Source organism: Hemitrygon akajei, unplaced genomic scaffold (assembly GCF_048418815.1).
Source record: "Hemitrygon akajei unplaced genomic scaffold, sHemAka1.3 Scf000057, whole genome shotgun sequence".
NCBI classification, from domain to species: domain Eukaryota; kingdom Metazoa; phylum Chordata; class Chondrichthyes; order Myliobatiformes; family Dasyatidae; genus Hemitrygon; species Hemitrygon akajei.
Window position 1 is genome coordinate 281,252 of NW_027331943.1, and position 15,651 is coordinate 296,902.

Sequence of the window (15,651 nt, forward strand, 5' to 3'; positions counted from 1 at the left end):
ATGTCCTCAGCCACGGGTGCGGTGCCGGAGGATTGGAGGGTAGTTCATGTAGTTCCGTTGTTTGAAAAAGGCTCCAAAAGTACACCAGATAATTACAGGCCAGTGAGCCTGACATCAGTAGTAGGTAAGTTATCGGAAGGTGTTCTGAGAGATCAGATATACAAGGATTTGGACAACCAAGGGCTGATTAAAGATAGTCAACATGGCTTTGTGTGTGGTAGATCGTGTTTAATGAACCTTGTAGTGTTTTTCGAGGAGGTTACCAAGAATGCATATGAAGGAAAGGCTGTGGATGTTGTCTGCATGAACTTTAGTAAGGCCTTTGACAAGGTCCCACGTAAGAGGTTAGTTCAGAAGGTTCAGACACTAGGTATCCATGGAGAGGTTGTAAACTGGATTCGAATTGGCTGTGTGGGAGAAGGCAGAGAGTGGTAGTGGATGATTGCTTCTCAGACTGGAGACCTGTGACTAGTGGTATGCCTCAGGGATCTGTGCTGGGACCATTGTTGTTTGTTGTCTATATCAATGATGTAGATGATAATTTGAAAAATTGGATCAGCAGGTTTGTGGATGACACTAAGATGGATGCGTTGTGGACAGCGAGGAAGGCTTTTAAAGCTTGCAGAGGGATCTGGACCAACTGGAAAAATGGGCCAGAAAATGGCAGATGGAATTTAATGCAGACAAGTGTGAGGTGTTCCATTTTGGAAGGACAAATCAAGGTACGACATACACAATAACGGTAGGGCACTGAAGAGTGCGGAGGAACAGAGGGATCTGGGGGTTCAGATACATAAGCCCCTGAAAGTGGCGTCACAGGTGGACAGGGTTGTAAAAAAGGCTTTTGGCATCCTGGCATTCATAAATCAAAGTACTGAGTATAGGAGTTGGAATATTATGGTGAGGTTGTATAAGGCATTGGTGAGGCCAAATTTGGTGTATTGTGTGCAGCTCTGATCACCGAACTGTAGGAAGGATATCAGTAAGATTGAAAAAGTGCAGAGAAGACTTACTAGGATGTTGCTGGGTGTGCAGGAGTTGAGTTACAAGGAAAGATTGAACAGGTTAGGACTTTATTCCTTGGAGCGTAGAAGAATGAGGGGAGATTTGATAGAGGTTTACAAAATTATGAGGGTATAGACAGGGTAAATGCGAATAGGCATAGATTAGGAGAGATACAAATGAGAAGACATGGCTTCAGTGTGAAAGGGGAAAGGTTTAGGGGGAGCATTAGGAGGAACTTCTTCACTCAGAGGGTGGTGAGAGTGTGGAACGAGCTGCCAACTGATTTGGAAAATATGGACTTACTCTTAAGCTTTAAGAATAAATTGGATAGATACATGGATGGGAGAGGACTGGAGGGTTATGGACTGGGTGCAGGTCAATGGGACTAGCGGAATAAGGTTTTGGTACAGACTAGAAGGACTGAATGGCTTGTTTTCTGTGCTGTAGTGGTCTATGATTTTATGATTCTATGGGGAGGAGAGTTCCCACAGGCGAAATGGGGATGGGAAAGAGAGATCACAAAGGAGGAAGGGGATGGGGAAGTGAGATCCCACAGGAGGAAGAGGGATGGGGAAGAGAGAACCCAAAGGAGGAAGGGATCACACAGGAGGAAGGGGATGGGGAAGAGAGACCCCACAGGAGTAAGGGGGATGGGGAAGAGAGATCTCACAGGAGGGAGATGGGGAAGGGATGACCCACAGGAGGATGTGGGAAGGGGAAGAGATATCCCACAGAAGGAAGGGAGATGGCGAAGAGAGATCCCACAGGAAGAAGGGGATGGTGAAGGGAGGTCCCATGGGAGGATGGGGAGAGAAGAGAGAGGGATTAAACAGGATGAAGGGGGAAGGGGTTGAGAGATCGGCCAGGAGGAGGGATGTGGAAGAGATGTCCCGCAGGAGGAGGGGGGGTGTGAAAGAGAGATCCCACAGGATGAAGGGGGATGGGGAAGAGAGATCCCACAGGAGGAAGGGGGATGGGGAAGAGAGATCCCACAGGAGGAAGGGGATGGCGAAGAGAGATCCCACAGGAGGACGGGGGACGGGGAAGAGAGATCCCATGGGAGGAAGGGGGAAGGAGAGAGAGGGATTAACCAGGATGAAGGGGGATGGGGTTGAGAGATCGGCCAGGAGGAGGAGGGATGTGGAAGACAGTTCCCACAGGACGATGAGGGATTGGGAAGAGAAATCTCACAGGAGGAAGGGGGATGGGGAAGAGAAATTACACAGGACAATGGGGCATGCCAAAGAGCGATCCGACAGGAAGTGGCAGGTATTCGAAACAAGGCCCTACAGGAGTAAGGGGATGGGGAAAAGAGATCCCACAGGAGGAAGGAGGATGGGGCAGAGAGATCCCACAGGAGGAAAGGGGATGGGGAAGAGAGTTCCCAGAGGAGGAAGGGGGATGGGGAAGAGAGATCCCACAAGAGGACGGGGGACGGGGAAGAGAGATCCCATGGGAGGAAGGGGGAAGGAGAGAGAGGGATTAACCAGGATGAAGGGGGATGGGGTTGAGAGATCGGCCAGGAGGAGGAGGGATGTGGAAGACAGTTCCCACAGGACGATGAGGGATTGGGAAGAGAAATCTCACAGGAGGAAGGGGGATGGGGAAGAGAGATCCCACAAGAGGATGGGGAATGGGGAAGAGAGATGTATAGGAGGAAGGGAAATGGCGAAGCAAGATCCCGTAAGAAGTGGAGGGATGGAAACAGAGCCCCCACGGGGGTCAGGTGAATGGGGAAGAGAGATCCCACTGTATGAAATGGGATATTGAAGAGAGATCCCACAGGAAGAAAGGGGTGGGGAGTTTAAATCCCACAGGAGGAAGGGAGTTGGGGAAGACAGATCCAACAGATGGAAGTGGGATGGGAACAGAGGCCCCAGAGTGTGAAAGGGGATGCGGAAGAGAGATCCCACAGGAGCATGAGGGGTGGAGAAGAGAGATTCCACTGTAGGAATGGGGATGGGGAAGAGAGATTCATCAGGAGGAAGGGAGCTGGTGATGAGAGATCCCACAGGAGGAAGGGGGATGGGGAAAAGCGATCCCACCGGAGGAAGGGGGATGGGGAAGAGAGATCCCACAGGAGGAAGGGGGATGGGGAAGAGAGACCCCACCGGAGGAAAGGGGATGGGGAAGAGAGACCCCACAGGTGTAAGGGGGATGGGGAAGAGAGATCTCACAGGAGGGAGATGGGGAAGGGATGTCCCACAGGAGGATGTGGGAAGGGGAAGAGAGAACTCGCAGGGTGAAAGGGGATGGGGAAGAGAGATCCCACAGGAGGAAGGGGGATGGGGAAGAGAGACCCCACAGGAGGAAGGGGGATGGGGGAAAGAGATCCCACAGGAGGAAGGGGGATGGGGAAGAGATATCCCACAGGAGGAAGGGGGATGGGGAAGAGAGACCTCACAGGATGAAGGGGGATGGGGAAGAGAGACCCCACAGGAGGAAGGGGGATGGGGAAGAGAGACCCCACAGGAGGAAGGGGGATGGGGAAAAGCGATCCCTCCGGAGGAAGGGGGATGGGGAAAAGCGATCCCACCGGAGGAAGGGGGATGGGGAAGAGAGACCCCACAGGAGGAAGGGGGATGGGGAAGAGAGATCCCACAGGAGGAAGGGGGCTGGGGAAAAGCGATCCCACCGGAGGAAGGGGGATGGGGAAGAGAGATCCCACAGGAGGAAGGGGGATGTGGAAGAGAGACCCCACCCGAGGAAAGGGGATGGGGAAGAGAGACCCCACAGGAGTAAGGGGGATGGGGAAGAGAGATCTCACAGGAGGGAGATGGGGAAGGGATGTCCCACAGGAGGATGTGGGAAGGGGAAGAGAGAACTTGCAGGGTGAAAGGGGATTGGGAAGAGAGATCCCACAGGAGGAAGGGGGATGGGGAAGAGAGACCCCACAGGAGGAAGGGGGATGGGGAAGAGAGACCCCACAGGAGGAAGGGGGATGGGGAAAAGCGATCCCTCCGGAGGAAGGGGGATGGGGAAAAGCGATCCCACCGGAGGAAGGGGGATGGGGAAGAGAGACCCCACAGGAGGAAGGGGGATGGGGAAGAGAGATCCCACAGGAGGAAGGGGGCTGGGGAAAAGCGATCCCACCGGAGGAAGGGGGATGGGGAAGAGAGATCCCACAGGAGGAAGGGGGATGTGGAAGAGAGACCCCACCGGAGGAAAGGGGATGGGGAAGAGAGACCCCACAGGAGTAAGGGGGATGGGGAAGAGAGATCCCACCGGAGGAAGGGGGATGGGGAAATGCGATCCCTCCGGAGGAAGGGGGATGGGGAAGAGAGACCCCACCGGAGGAAAGGGGATGGGGAAGAGAGACCCCACAGGAGTAAGGGGGATGGGGAAGAGAGATCTCACAGGAGGGAGATGGGGAAGGGATGTCCCACAGGAGGATGTGGGAAGGGGAAGAGAGAACTCGCAGGGTGAAAGGGGATGGGGAAGAGAGATCCCACAGGAGGAAGGGGGATGGGGAAGAGAGACCCCACAGGAGGAAGGGGGATGGGGAAAAGCGATCCCACCGGAGGAAGGGGGATGGGGAAGAGAGACCCCACCGGAGGAAGGGGGATGGGGAATAGAGACCCCACAGGAGTAAGGGGGATGAGGAAGAGAGATCTCACAGGAGGGAGATGGGGAAGGGTTGTCCCACAGGAGGATGTGGGAAGGGGAAGAGAGATGCCACAGGAGGAAGGGGATGGCGAAGAGAGGTCCCACAGGAAGAAGGGGATGGTGAAGGGAGGTCCCATGGGAGGAAGGGGAGAGAAGAGAGAGGGATTAAACAGGATGAAGGGGGAAGGGTTTGAGAGATCGGCCAGGAGGAGGGATGTGGAAGAGATGTCCCGCAGGAGGAGGGGGGTGTGAAAGACAGATCCCACAGGATGAAGGGGGATGGGGATTGGGGAATCCACAGGAGGAAGGGGGATGGGAGAGAGATCCCACAGGAGGAATGGGGATGTGGAAGAGAGATCCCACAGGAGGAAGGGGGATGGGGAAGAGAAATTACACAGGACAATGGGGCATGCCAAAGAGCGATCCGACAGGAATTGGCAGGTCTTCGAAACAAGGCCCTACAGGAGTAAGGGGATGGGGAAAAGAGATCCCACAGGAGGAAGGGGGATGGGGCAGAGAGATCCCACAGGCGAAGGGGGATGGGGAAGAGAGTTCCCAGAGGAGGAAATGGGATGGGGAAAAGAGATCTCACAGGAGGAAGGGGGATGAGGAAGGAAGATCCCACAGGTGGATGGGGGATGGGGAAGAGACATTCCTCAGGAGGGAGGGGGTTGGGGAAGAGAGATCCCACAGGAGGAAGGGGGATGGGGAAAAGAGATCCCAGAGGGGGAAGGGGGATGGGGAAAAGAGATCCCACTGGAGGATGGGGGATGAGGAAGAGAAATTACACAGGACAATGGGGCATGCCAAAGAGCGATCCGACAGGAATTGGCAGGTCTTCGAAACAAGGCCCTACAGGAGTAAGGGGATGGGGAAGAGAGATCCCACAGGGGGAAGGGGGATGGGGAAGAGAGATCCCACAGGAGGAAGGGGGATGGGGAAGAGAGATCCCGGAGGAGGAAGGGGGATGGGGAAGAGAGATCCCGCAGGAGGAAGGGGGATGGGGAAAAGAGATCCCACAGGAGGAAGGGGGATGGGGCAGAGAGATCCCACAGGAGGAAGCGGGATGGGGAAGAGAGATCCCTCAGGAGGAAAGGGGATGGGGAAGAGAGATCCCACAGGAGGAAGGGGGATGGGGAAAAGAGATCGCAGAGGGGGAAGGGGGATGGGGAAAAGAGATCCCACTGGAGGATGGGGGATGAGGAAGGAAGATCCCACAGGTGGATGGGGGATGGGGAAGAGAGATCCCACAGCAGGATGTTGATGGGGAGCAGAGAGTGCACAGGTGGAAGGGGATGGGGAATAGAGATCCCACAGAAGTATGGGGTTTGGGGAGAAAGATGGTGGGGAGGAGATATCCCACAGTTGGAAGGAGAATGGGTAAGAGAGATCTGACAGGAGGATGTGGGATGGGCTTGTGAGATACATGTGGAGGGACAAGACAGATCCCACAGGAAGAGGGGGCATTATGATGACCCACAGGAGGAAATGGGATGGGGAAGAGCAATCCCTCGGAAGGAAGGGGGTGGTGACAATAGATCCCACAGAAAGAATGGGAATGGGGAATACAGATCCCATAGGATGATCAGGCATGGGGACGAGAGAGGAGACAGGAGGAAGTGGGTGGTGAAACGAGATCATACAGGAGGTTGGGGGATGAGTAGGAGAGATCCCATAGGAGGAAGAGTGATGGGGAAAATAAATGCCACGGGAGGAAGGGGGACGGGGAAGAGAGATCCCATCCGATGTAGGGGATTGGGAAGAGAGATCCCACAGAACGAAGGGGGATGGGGAAGAGAGATCCCACAAGAGGATGGGGAATGGGGAAGAGAGATGTATAGGAGGAAGGGAAATGGCGAAGCAAGATCCCGTAAGAAGTGGAGGGATGGAAACAGAGCCCCCACGGGGGTCAGGTGGATGGGGAAGAGAGATCCCACTGTATGAAATGGGATATTGAAGAGAGATCCCACAGGAAGAAAGGGGTGGGGAGTTTAAATCCCACAGGAGGAAGGGAGTTGGGGAAGACAGATCCAACAGATGGAAGTGGGATGGGAACAGAGGCCCCAGAGGGTGAAAGGGGATGCGGAAGAGAGATCCCACAGGAGCATGAGGGGTGGAGAAGAGAGATTCCACTGTAGGAATGGGGATGGGGAAGAGAGATTCATCAGGAGGAAGGGAGCTGGTGATGAGAGATCCCACAGGAGGAAGTTATATAGGGAACAGAGAGCCCACAGGAGGAAGGGAGATGGGTAGAGAGATCTCACAGCAGGAAGAGGGATGGGGAAGGGAGATCCCACAGGCGGCATGGGAGTGTGGAAGAGAGATCCCACAAGCAGGATGAGGCATGGGGAAGAGAGATCCCACAGGAGGAAGGGGGATGGGGAAGAGAGATTCCACAGGAGGAAGGGGGATGGGGAAGAGAGATCCCACAGGAGGAAGGGGGATGGGGTAGAGAGATCCCACAGGAGGCATGGGAGTGGGGAAGAGAGATTCATCAGGAGGAAGGGAGCAGGTGATGAGAGATCCCACAGGAGGAAGTTGTATAGGGAACAGAGAGCCCACAGGAGGAAGGGAGTGTGGAAGAGAGATCCCACAAGCAGGATGAGGCATGGGGAAGACAGATCCCACAGGAGGAAGGGGGATGGGGTAGATAGATCCCACAGGAGGAAGGGGGATGGGGAAGAGAGATCCCACAGCAGGAAGGGGGATGGGGTAGAGAGATCCCACAGGAGGAAGGGGGATGGGGAAGAGAGATCCCACAGGAGGAAGGGGGATGGGGAAGAGAGATCCCACAGGAGGAAGGGGGATGGGGAAGAGAGATCCCACAGGAGGAAGGGGGATGGGGTAGAGAGATCCCACAGGAGGAAGGGGGATGGGGAAGAGAGATCCCACAGGAGGAAGGGGGATGGGGAAGAGAGATCCCACAGGAGGAAGGGGATATAGAGAGAGATTAAACAGGATGACGCGAGAAGGGGTTGAGAGATTGGCTAGGAGGAGGAGGGATGTGGAAGAGAGTTCCCACAGGAGGATGTGGGATTGGGAAGAGAAATCTCACAGGAGGAAGGGGGTTGGGGAAGTGAAATTCCACAGGACAATGGGGCATGCCAAAGAGAGATCTGACAGGAAGAAGTCGATGGGGGAGAGAGATCCAACAGGGGGAAGGTGTATGGAGAAGAGACATCCCACAGCAGGAAGGGGGATGGTGATGAGAGATCCCACAGCAGGACGGAATGGGGAAGGGAGATCCCACAGAAGGAAGGGGGATGGGGAAGAGGGATCCCACGGCAGGAAGGGGGATGGGGATGAGAGATCCCACAGAAGGAAGTGGGATGGGGAAGAGAGATCCAACAGGAGGAAGGGGGATGGGGAATAGAGATCCAACAGAAGGAAGGGGGATGGGGGAGAGAGATCCCACACGAGGAAGGGGGATGCTGAGGAAAGATCCAACAGCAGGAAGGTGGAGTGGGAACAGAGATCCCAGGGGATGAAAGGGGGATGGAAAAGTGAGATCCCACAGGTGGATTGCTACCTGTGCCACGTGCTAGTGAGGCTAGAATTAGGTAGATAATGCAGCTAAATACGTGGCTGAGGGGATGGTGCATGAGGGTGGGGTTCATGTTTCTGGACAATTGGGCTTTCTTCCAGGGGAGGTGGGACCAGTTCGAATTGGGCAGTTTGTACCTGAACTGGAGAGGGACTAACATCCTAGCCGGTAGGTTAGCAAGTTCTGCTCCGGGGGTTTTAAACTAGTTTGCAGGGGGAGGGGGCAGAGTGTTAGAGCAGATAGTGAGGTGTAGGAGGATAAGGGTCATGCGAGGACTGCTTGTATAGACAGATATCAATGGTTTGTACGTGATAGAAATGTTCTCAGGTACATCTATTTTGATGCAAGGAGTATTGTAGGTAAGGCAGATGAGTTTAGGGCGTAGATTGGCACGATAATTATATCGACATTATTGCTATTAGTAAGACTTGGTTTGCAGGAGGGGCAGGGCTGGCAGCTTCATGTTCTGGGTTTCCGTTGTTTCAGAGGTGATAGGGCGGAGGGATGAAAGGGGGAGAAGTGGCATTACCAGTCAGGGAGAATATCACAGCTGTGCGTAGATGGGACAGCCCGGAGGACTCGTCTGCAGAGGCCGTATGGGTGGAGCTGAGGAACGGGAAAGGTGCGACCACACGAATAGGGTTGTATTATAGACCGCCCAATAGTCACAGAGAATCGGAGGAGCAAATCTGTAGAGAGTTAGCAGTCCAATGTAAGAAACAGAAAGTTGTAATCGTAGGGGATTTTAACTTTCCACATATTGACGGGGACGCCCACTCTGAGAAAGGGTTAGATGGCGTGGAGTTTGTCAAATGTGTTCAGGAAAGTTTTCTAAATCAATATATTGAGGTACCAACGAGAGAGGGTGCAGTACCTGATCCCCTATTAGGGAACCAGACAGGTCAGGTGACAGAAGTATATGTAAGCAAACATTTTGGGTCCAGTGACCATAATGTCATTAGTTTCAAGATAATTATGGATAAGGATAGGACTCATCCACCAGTTAAGGTTCTGAATTGGAGAAGGACCAATTTTGTGGAAAAGAGGGAGGATATGGGAAGTGTGGATTGGGTTAAGTTGTTTTCTGGCAAGGATGTGTTTAGTAAGTGGAACGCCTTCAAGGGTGAAATTTTGAGAGTGCAGAGTTTGCATGTTCCTGCCAGGATTAAAGGCAAAGTTAACAGGCATAGGGAACGTTGGTTTACAAGTGATATTGGTGATCTGGTTAAGTAGGTGTTTAGCAGGTATAGGCAACAAGGAAGAAATGAGGTACTTGAAGAGTATAGAAAATGTAAGGGAATACTAAAGAAGGAAATCAGGAAGGCAAAAAGGAGACATGAGGTTGCTTTGGCAGATAATGTGAAGGTAAACCCAAAGGGTTTCTACAAGTATATTGAGAGTAAAAGGTTAGTAAAGGACAAAATTGGTCCCCTAGAAGATCAGAGTGGTCGTCTATGTGTGGAGCCTCACGAGATGGGGGAGATCTTAAACAGGTTTTTTGCATCAGTGTTTACTCAGGAAACTGGCATAGCGGATATGGAATTAAGGCAAACAAACATTAGTGTCATGGAACATATAGAGATTAAAGAGGAGGTGTTGCTTGCTGCCTTACAGTGAATACAGGTAGATAAATCCCCCGGGCCTGACATGATTTTTTCTCGGACCTTGAGAGAGACTAGTGTAGAAATTGCAGGGGCCCTGGCAGAAATATTTAAAATGTCCTCAGCCACGGGTGCGGTGCCGGAGGATTGGAGGGTAGTTCATGTAGTTCTGTTGTTTGAAAAAGGCTCTAAAAGTACACCAGGTAATTACAGGCCAGTGAGCCTGACATCAGTAGTAGGTAAATTATCAGAAGGTGTTCTGAGAGATCGGATATACAAGGATTTGGACAACCAAGGGCTGATTAAAGATAGTCAACATGGCTTTGTGTGTGGTAGATCATGTTTAATGAATCTTGTAGTGTTTTTCGAGGAGGTTACCAAGAATGCATATGAAGGAAAGGCTGTGGATGTTGTCTGCATGAACTTTAGTAAGGCCTTTGACAAGGTCCCACGTAAGAGGTTAGTTCAGAAAGTTCAGACACTAGGTATCCATGGAGAGGTTGTAAACTGGATTCGAATTGGCTGTGTGGGAGAAGACAGAGAGTGGTAGTGGATGATTGGTCTCAGACTGGAGACCTGTGACTAGTGGTATGCCTCAGGGATCTGTGCTGGGACCATTGTTGTTTGTTGTCTATATCAATGATGTAGATGATAATTTGATAAATTGGATCAGCAGGTTTGTGGATGACACTAAGATGGATGCGTTGTGGACAGCGAGGAAGGCTTTCAAAGCTTGCAGAGGGATCTGGACCAACTGGAGAAATGGGCCAGAAAATGGCAGATGGAATTTAATGCAGACAAGTGAGAGGTGTTCCATTTTGGAAGGACAAATCAAGGTACGACATACACAATAACGGTAGGGCACTGAAGAGTGCGGAGGAACAGAGGGATCTGGGGGTTCAGATACATAAGCCCCTGAAAGTGGCGTCACAGGTGGACAGGGTTGTAAAAAAGGCTTTTGGCCTCCTGGCATTCATAAATCAAAGTACTGAGTATAGGAGTTGGAATATTATGGTGAGGTTGTATAAGGCATTGGTGAGGCCAAATTTGGAGTATTGTGTGCAGCTCTGATCACCGAACTGTAGGAAGGATATCAGTAAGTTTGAAAAAGTGCAGAGAAGACTTACTAGGATGTTGCTGGGTGTGCAGGAGTTGAGTTACAAGGAAAGATTGAACAGGTTAGGACTTTATTCCTTGGAGCGTAGAAGAATGAGGGGAGATTTGATAGAGGTTTACAAAATTATGAGGGTATAGACAGGGTAAATGCGAATAGGCATAGATTAGGAGAGATACAAATGAGAAGACATGGCTTCAGTGTGAAAGGGGAAAGGTTTAGGGGGAGCATTAGGAGGAACTTCTTCACTCAGAGGGTGGTGAGAGAGTGGAACGAGCTGCCATCTGATTTGGAAAATATGGACTCACTCTTAAGCTTTAAGAATAAATTGGATAGATACATGGATGGGAGAGGACTGGAGGGTTATGGACTGGGTGCAGGTCAATGGGACTAGCGGAATAAGGTTTTGGTACAGACTAGAAGGACTGAATGGCTTGTTTTCTGTGCTGTAGTGTTCTATGATTTTATGATTCTATGGGGAGGAGAGTTCCCACAGGCGAAATGGGGATGGGAAAGAGAGATCACAAAGGAGGAAGGGGATGGGGAAGTGAGATCCCACAGGAGGAAGAGGGATGGGGAAGAGAGAACCCAAAGGAGGAAGGGATCACACAGGAGGAAGGTGATGGGGAAGAGAGATCCCACACGGGGAACGGGGATGGGGAAGAGAGATTCCACAGGATGAAAGGGGGATGGGGAGAAGAGATCTTACAGGAAGGCGGGGGGGTGTGTGGGTTGTGTGGAAAAGACATCCCACAGGAGGATGAGGAAAGAGTAATAGAGAGCCTACAGGAGGAATGGGGGTGTGTGCAAGATTCCAAAGAATGGAAGGGGGATTGGGATGAGAGGTCCCACGGGAGGATTCCAAGGGTAAACGATAATCCTACAAGACGAGAAGATGCAGAAATTTTTTGTATGTGTGTGTTGGGTCTGAACAGAGGCCCAGAGGAGATGCGCCCTCGCTCTTTGCGTATCTGGAAGTGAGCAAAGTCACACACGGGGAAGGGCAGGTGAGGACAATCTCACAATGGTATTTCTTTCCTTCTCACTGGGACAGTCTGCTGACAGTCTCTTGTCCCTCACCGGGAAGGGGGTGTGAATCTCTGACCCACCTGCTGCAGTCAGTGTCGGTCTGGGTGTCAGTAACAGTGAGAAGGAACATTGTCAATGGACGGGTCACAGGCAGCGAGAAACACGGCCATTCCTGTGATTTACTACCATTAAAGCAATGGTCGTTGTTCACTGATCTGATGAAGTCTCCAACATCCCTTCACAAGGAACCAAAGAACCCTCCTTTCCTTGGGGAATTACTGACCGATCCCCTGGGCATTTGTCATAATTCTTCACAATCTGATTTACTACAAATTTACCGAAATTCCTTTCCATTGAAACAACACAATGGAACAGTTTCACAGTTCAGAGTGAGAGATAAATCAAGTTACCTCAACTCCTGGCACTTGTGCAGCCCGGGTCCCAGCCGTTGGATTCCTTCACACTGAATGTGACAGCCCTGCAGGTCGAGGTGTTTTATTGTATCACAGAGTCCGATGACATGAGACAGGACCGCGCAGTCAATCGGGGTCAGTGTCATTCCACTGAATGAAAGTGTTTCCACAGATCCCAGTGTGGCCTGAGCCAGGCCACGATTCTGAGACTCAAACAGGTAGTGCAATGTGTTCAGGAGGCTCCTTTTACCAGCTTCATTCCTCGTGTTTCCACTCTGGCGTTTAACCTCCTCCTTCACCCAGTCAATCACCCGGCAGGTTGTTTGATGAGGAAATGGACCCAGAAACTCCTCCAGGCCCCGAGCTGTCATTGGGGAGGAGAGACCAGCAACAAAACGGAGAAATACCTCAAATCGCCCATCTGTCGTGTTGTGGGCTTTAGTGAGGAACTTCAGGATATCCCCGGGATGTGGATTCAGGAATTGTGCGACTGAAGCTACAAACTCTTGGATGGTGAGGTGTGGGAATGTGTACACCACACTCTGGGCAGAATCCTCTCTCTCCAAAAGCTCCATCAGGAATCCGGACAGGAACTGGGAAGGCTGCAGATTGTAGTTGATCAAATCTCCATGTGTAAACACAATCTTCTTCTCAGACACTCCTCTGTAGGCCATCTGACCAACCCTGAGTAACACATCACGGGGGCTCTCAATCTCACGGCCGTGGTTTTTCAGGATGTTGTAAATATAGTAGGAGTACAGTTGGGTGATGGTTTTGGGAACTCGCTGTGGGTCCCTGACTCTTTGTGTGAAGAAGGGCCCCAGTGCCAGAGTGAGGATCCAGCAGTAGGAGGGGTTGTAGCTCATGGTGTACAGGATCTCGTTCTCCTTCACGTGTTTGAAAACAGCTTCTGCCACCGTCCGATCTTCAAAATACCTGATGAAATATTCCTTCCGTTCTTCACCAACAAATCCCAGGATTTCAGCCCAGACACTGATGTCTGCCTTTTCCATTAAATGTAACGCAGTGGGGCGGGTGGTCACCAGCACTGAACACCCTGGGAGCAGCTTGCCCTGGATTAAACTATACACAATGTCAGACACGTTGCACTTGAATTCAGGATCTGTGTACTGTGATTCTGTGTCTCTCCGACCATCAACAAAGTTAATTTTGTCCTTGAATTCATCCAATCCATCAAATATGAACAGCAGTCCCTCTGTGTGTTTCCAGACCTTTCCCAGAATATTCCCAAAGTAAGGATACTGATGCAGAATCAGTTCTTTCAGGTTTATTCTGCAGTTAATGGAGTTTAAATCCCGGAATTTGAAACTGAAGACAAACTGGAATTGTTGGTATATCTTCCCCGTGGCCCAGTCATAAACAATCTTTTGTACCATTGTTGTTTTCCCAATCCCTGGGACTCCGGCCACTGCTGCAGACATCCCGAATTTGTTTCTAAAGACAGATCTTTTCAATTTTTGAACAAAGCTCTTCTTGAATAACTGATCAGTCCGGATTTTTTCCAGCTTACCACTGAGATCTTTTTCTCTCCACTCCTCGTGGTCTCTGCCTCTTGCCAGCAGCTCATGTTCCACCAGTCTCCGATCTCGAACAGTAGAAATGACCGTGAGCTCAGCGTATCGATCAACCAGCTGGAAAACCTTCACCTTCTCCCTCATCAGGATCGTGTTCACTCTCAGTGTTTCAGTCTGTGTCCGCAGAGTCTCCATGTGTTTCCTTCGAACATCTTAGGACGGGCAGAAATAGGTTGTCAATGCCTGATCTGATGAACATGGAGCTCACAACATATTTTCTTTAATAAAAAAATACTCGTTAAAGACACTGTTTGTGTGAAATCGGGTGATCAGAGAATAGAGTGTCTGAAAGTGAAAGACGGCCCAGAAACATTTCTGATCTGATTCAGATCCGCTGTTAAAGGCTCCACTCTCCCCTCTGTCGGTAGTTTGCAGATTCCCCGGTGTTCCAGCGAGCACCAAGTGCACACGTGATTCTGGAGAGGGGAGTGTTGTGTGGAGCGGGTGGTTTCACTGCTTTCACTGCTCAGCTTCTGCTGAACTGTGCAACCCTGCAGAGGGTAACAGTGGGGGGGGGGGGCATTTACTTGCTCTACTGACTTTTCCTTCTCTCACAATGGACCCCATGTTCTTGACACTCCTTTAGGATTAAACTGTCAGTACTGAGCCACAGAAAAGGAATTTCCCAGGCTGAGCCAGTCACGATGTAACACACCCCGCACTGGTCTACAGTCTCTTATTCTCCGAGGAGCCGGTACATGAACCCTGGCAATTCCCCGATGATGTGTGGAAGAGCAGGAAGCCGAAGAGGATGGCAGCGGGAATAGGGAACTCTAAAGTCAGGAGGACAGGTAGGCGATTCTGTGGACACCGATGGTACTTTGCCTCTCAGGTGCCATTGTCCGAAATATTTCTGGACGCGTCCACAATATCCTGAGAAGGGAGGTTGAGCAGCCAGAAGTCGTGACAAACATTGGTAACAACGACATAGGAAAAGCAAAGGGAGGAGGTCTGGAAAACAGAACACAGGGGGTTAGGAAAAAAGCTGAGGAACAGGACCTCAAAAGTAGTGATCTCAGGATTGCTGCCTGTGCCACCCGACAGTGGCAATAGGAATAGAATGAGGTGGCAGAGAAATGTGTGGCAGAGCATTTGGAGCAGGGGGCAGGGATTCAGATTTCTGGATAATTGGGACCACTTCCGGGGCAGGTAGGACCTGTACAAAAGGCACAGGTTGCACGTGAATCCGATGAGGACCAATATTCTTACGGGCAGATTTACTGGAGCTGTTGGGAGTGTTTTAACCTAAAATGGCAGGGGGACTGGAACTAGGACGATAGAGCTGTGGATGAACCAACAGTTTTACAAGTAGATGATGGGTTTAACATGAATGTAATTAAGGACAAGCCAATGACTGGGTTCAAATACAGACAGAGCAAACTGTTAAATTGTACCACATCGACAACATTCAAAAGGGCGGAGATGCAGGACTAAACGCATTGCACTTAAATGCACGCAACATTCAGAATAAGGTGGACAAACTTTTGGCGCAATTAGAGATTGGTCGGTATGATGTTGTGGGCATCACCATGTCGTGGTTGAAAGAAGACCATAGCTGGGAGCTTAACGTTAAAAGATTTACGTCTTATCGAAAGGACTGGCAGGAAGGCATAGGCGGTGGTGGTGTGGCCGTGTTGGTTCAAGATGGAATCACATCTTGTTAAAGAGGTTACATGGGGTTAGAGAATGTTGAATCTTTGTGGGTGGAGATAAGAAACTACAGGGGTTTAAAAAAGCTTTAAGG

At 51.0% G+C, this 15,651-nt stretch overlaps 1 protein-coding gene across 1 annotated transcript in view; it reads right to left on the reverse strand.

Annotated features, from left to right (window-relative positions):
- Positions 1-15,651, reverse strand: part of LOC140721549 (NACHT, LRR and PYD domains-containing protein 3-like) — a 72,641-nt gene that overhangs the window by 18,005 nt on the left and 38,985 nt on the right. The window contains exon 9 of the mRNA XM_073036373.1: positions 12,310-14,059. Coding sequence (XP_072892474.1) covers positions 12,310-14,059 — 1,750 coding nt within the window. The remainder of the gene's footprint in view (positions 1-12,309; positions 14,060-15,651) is intronic.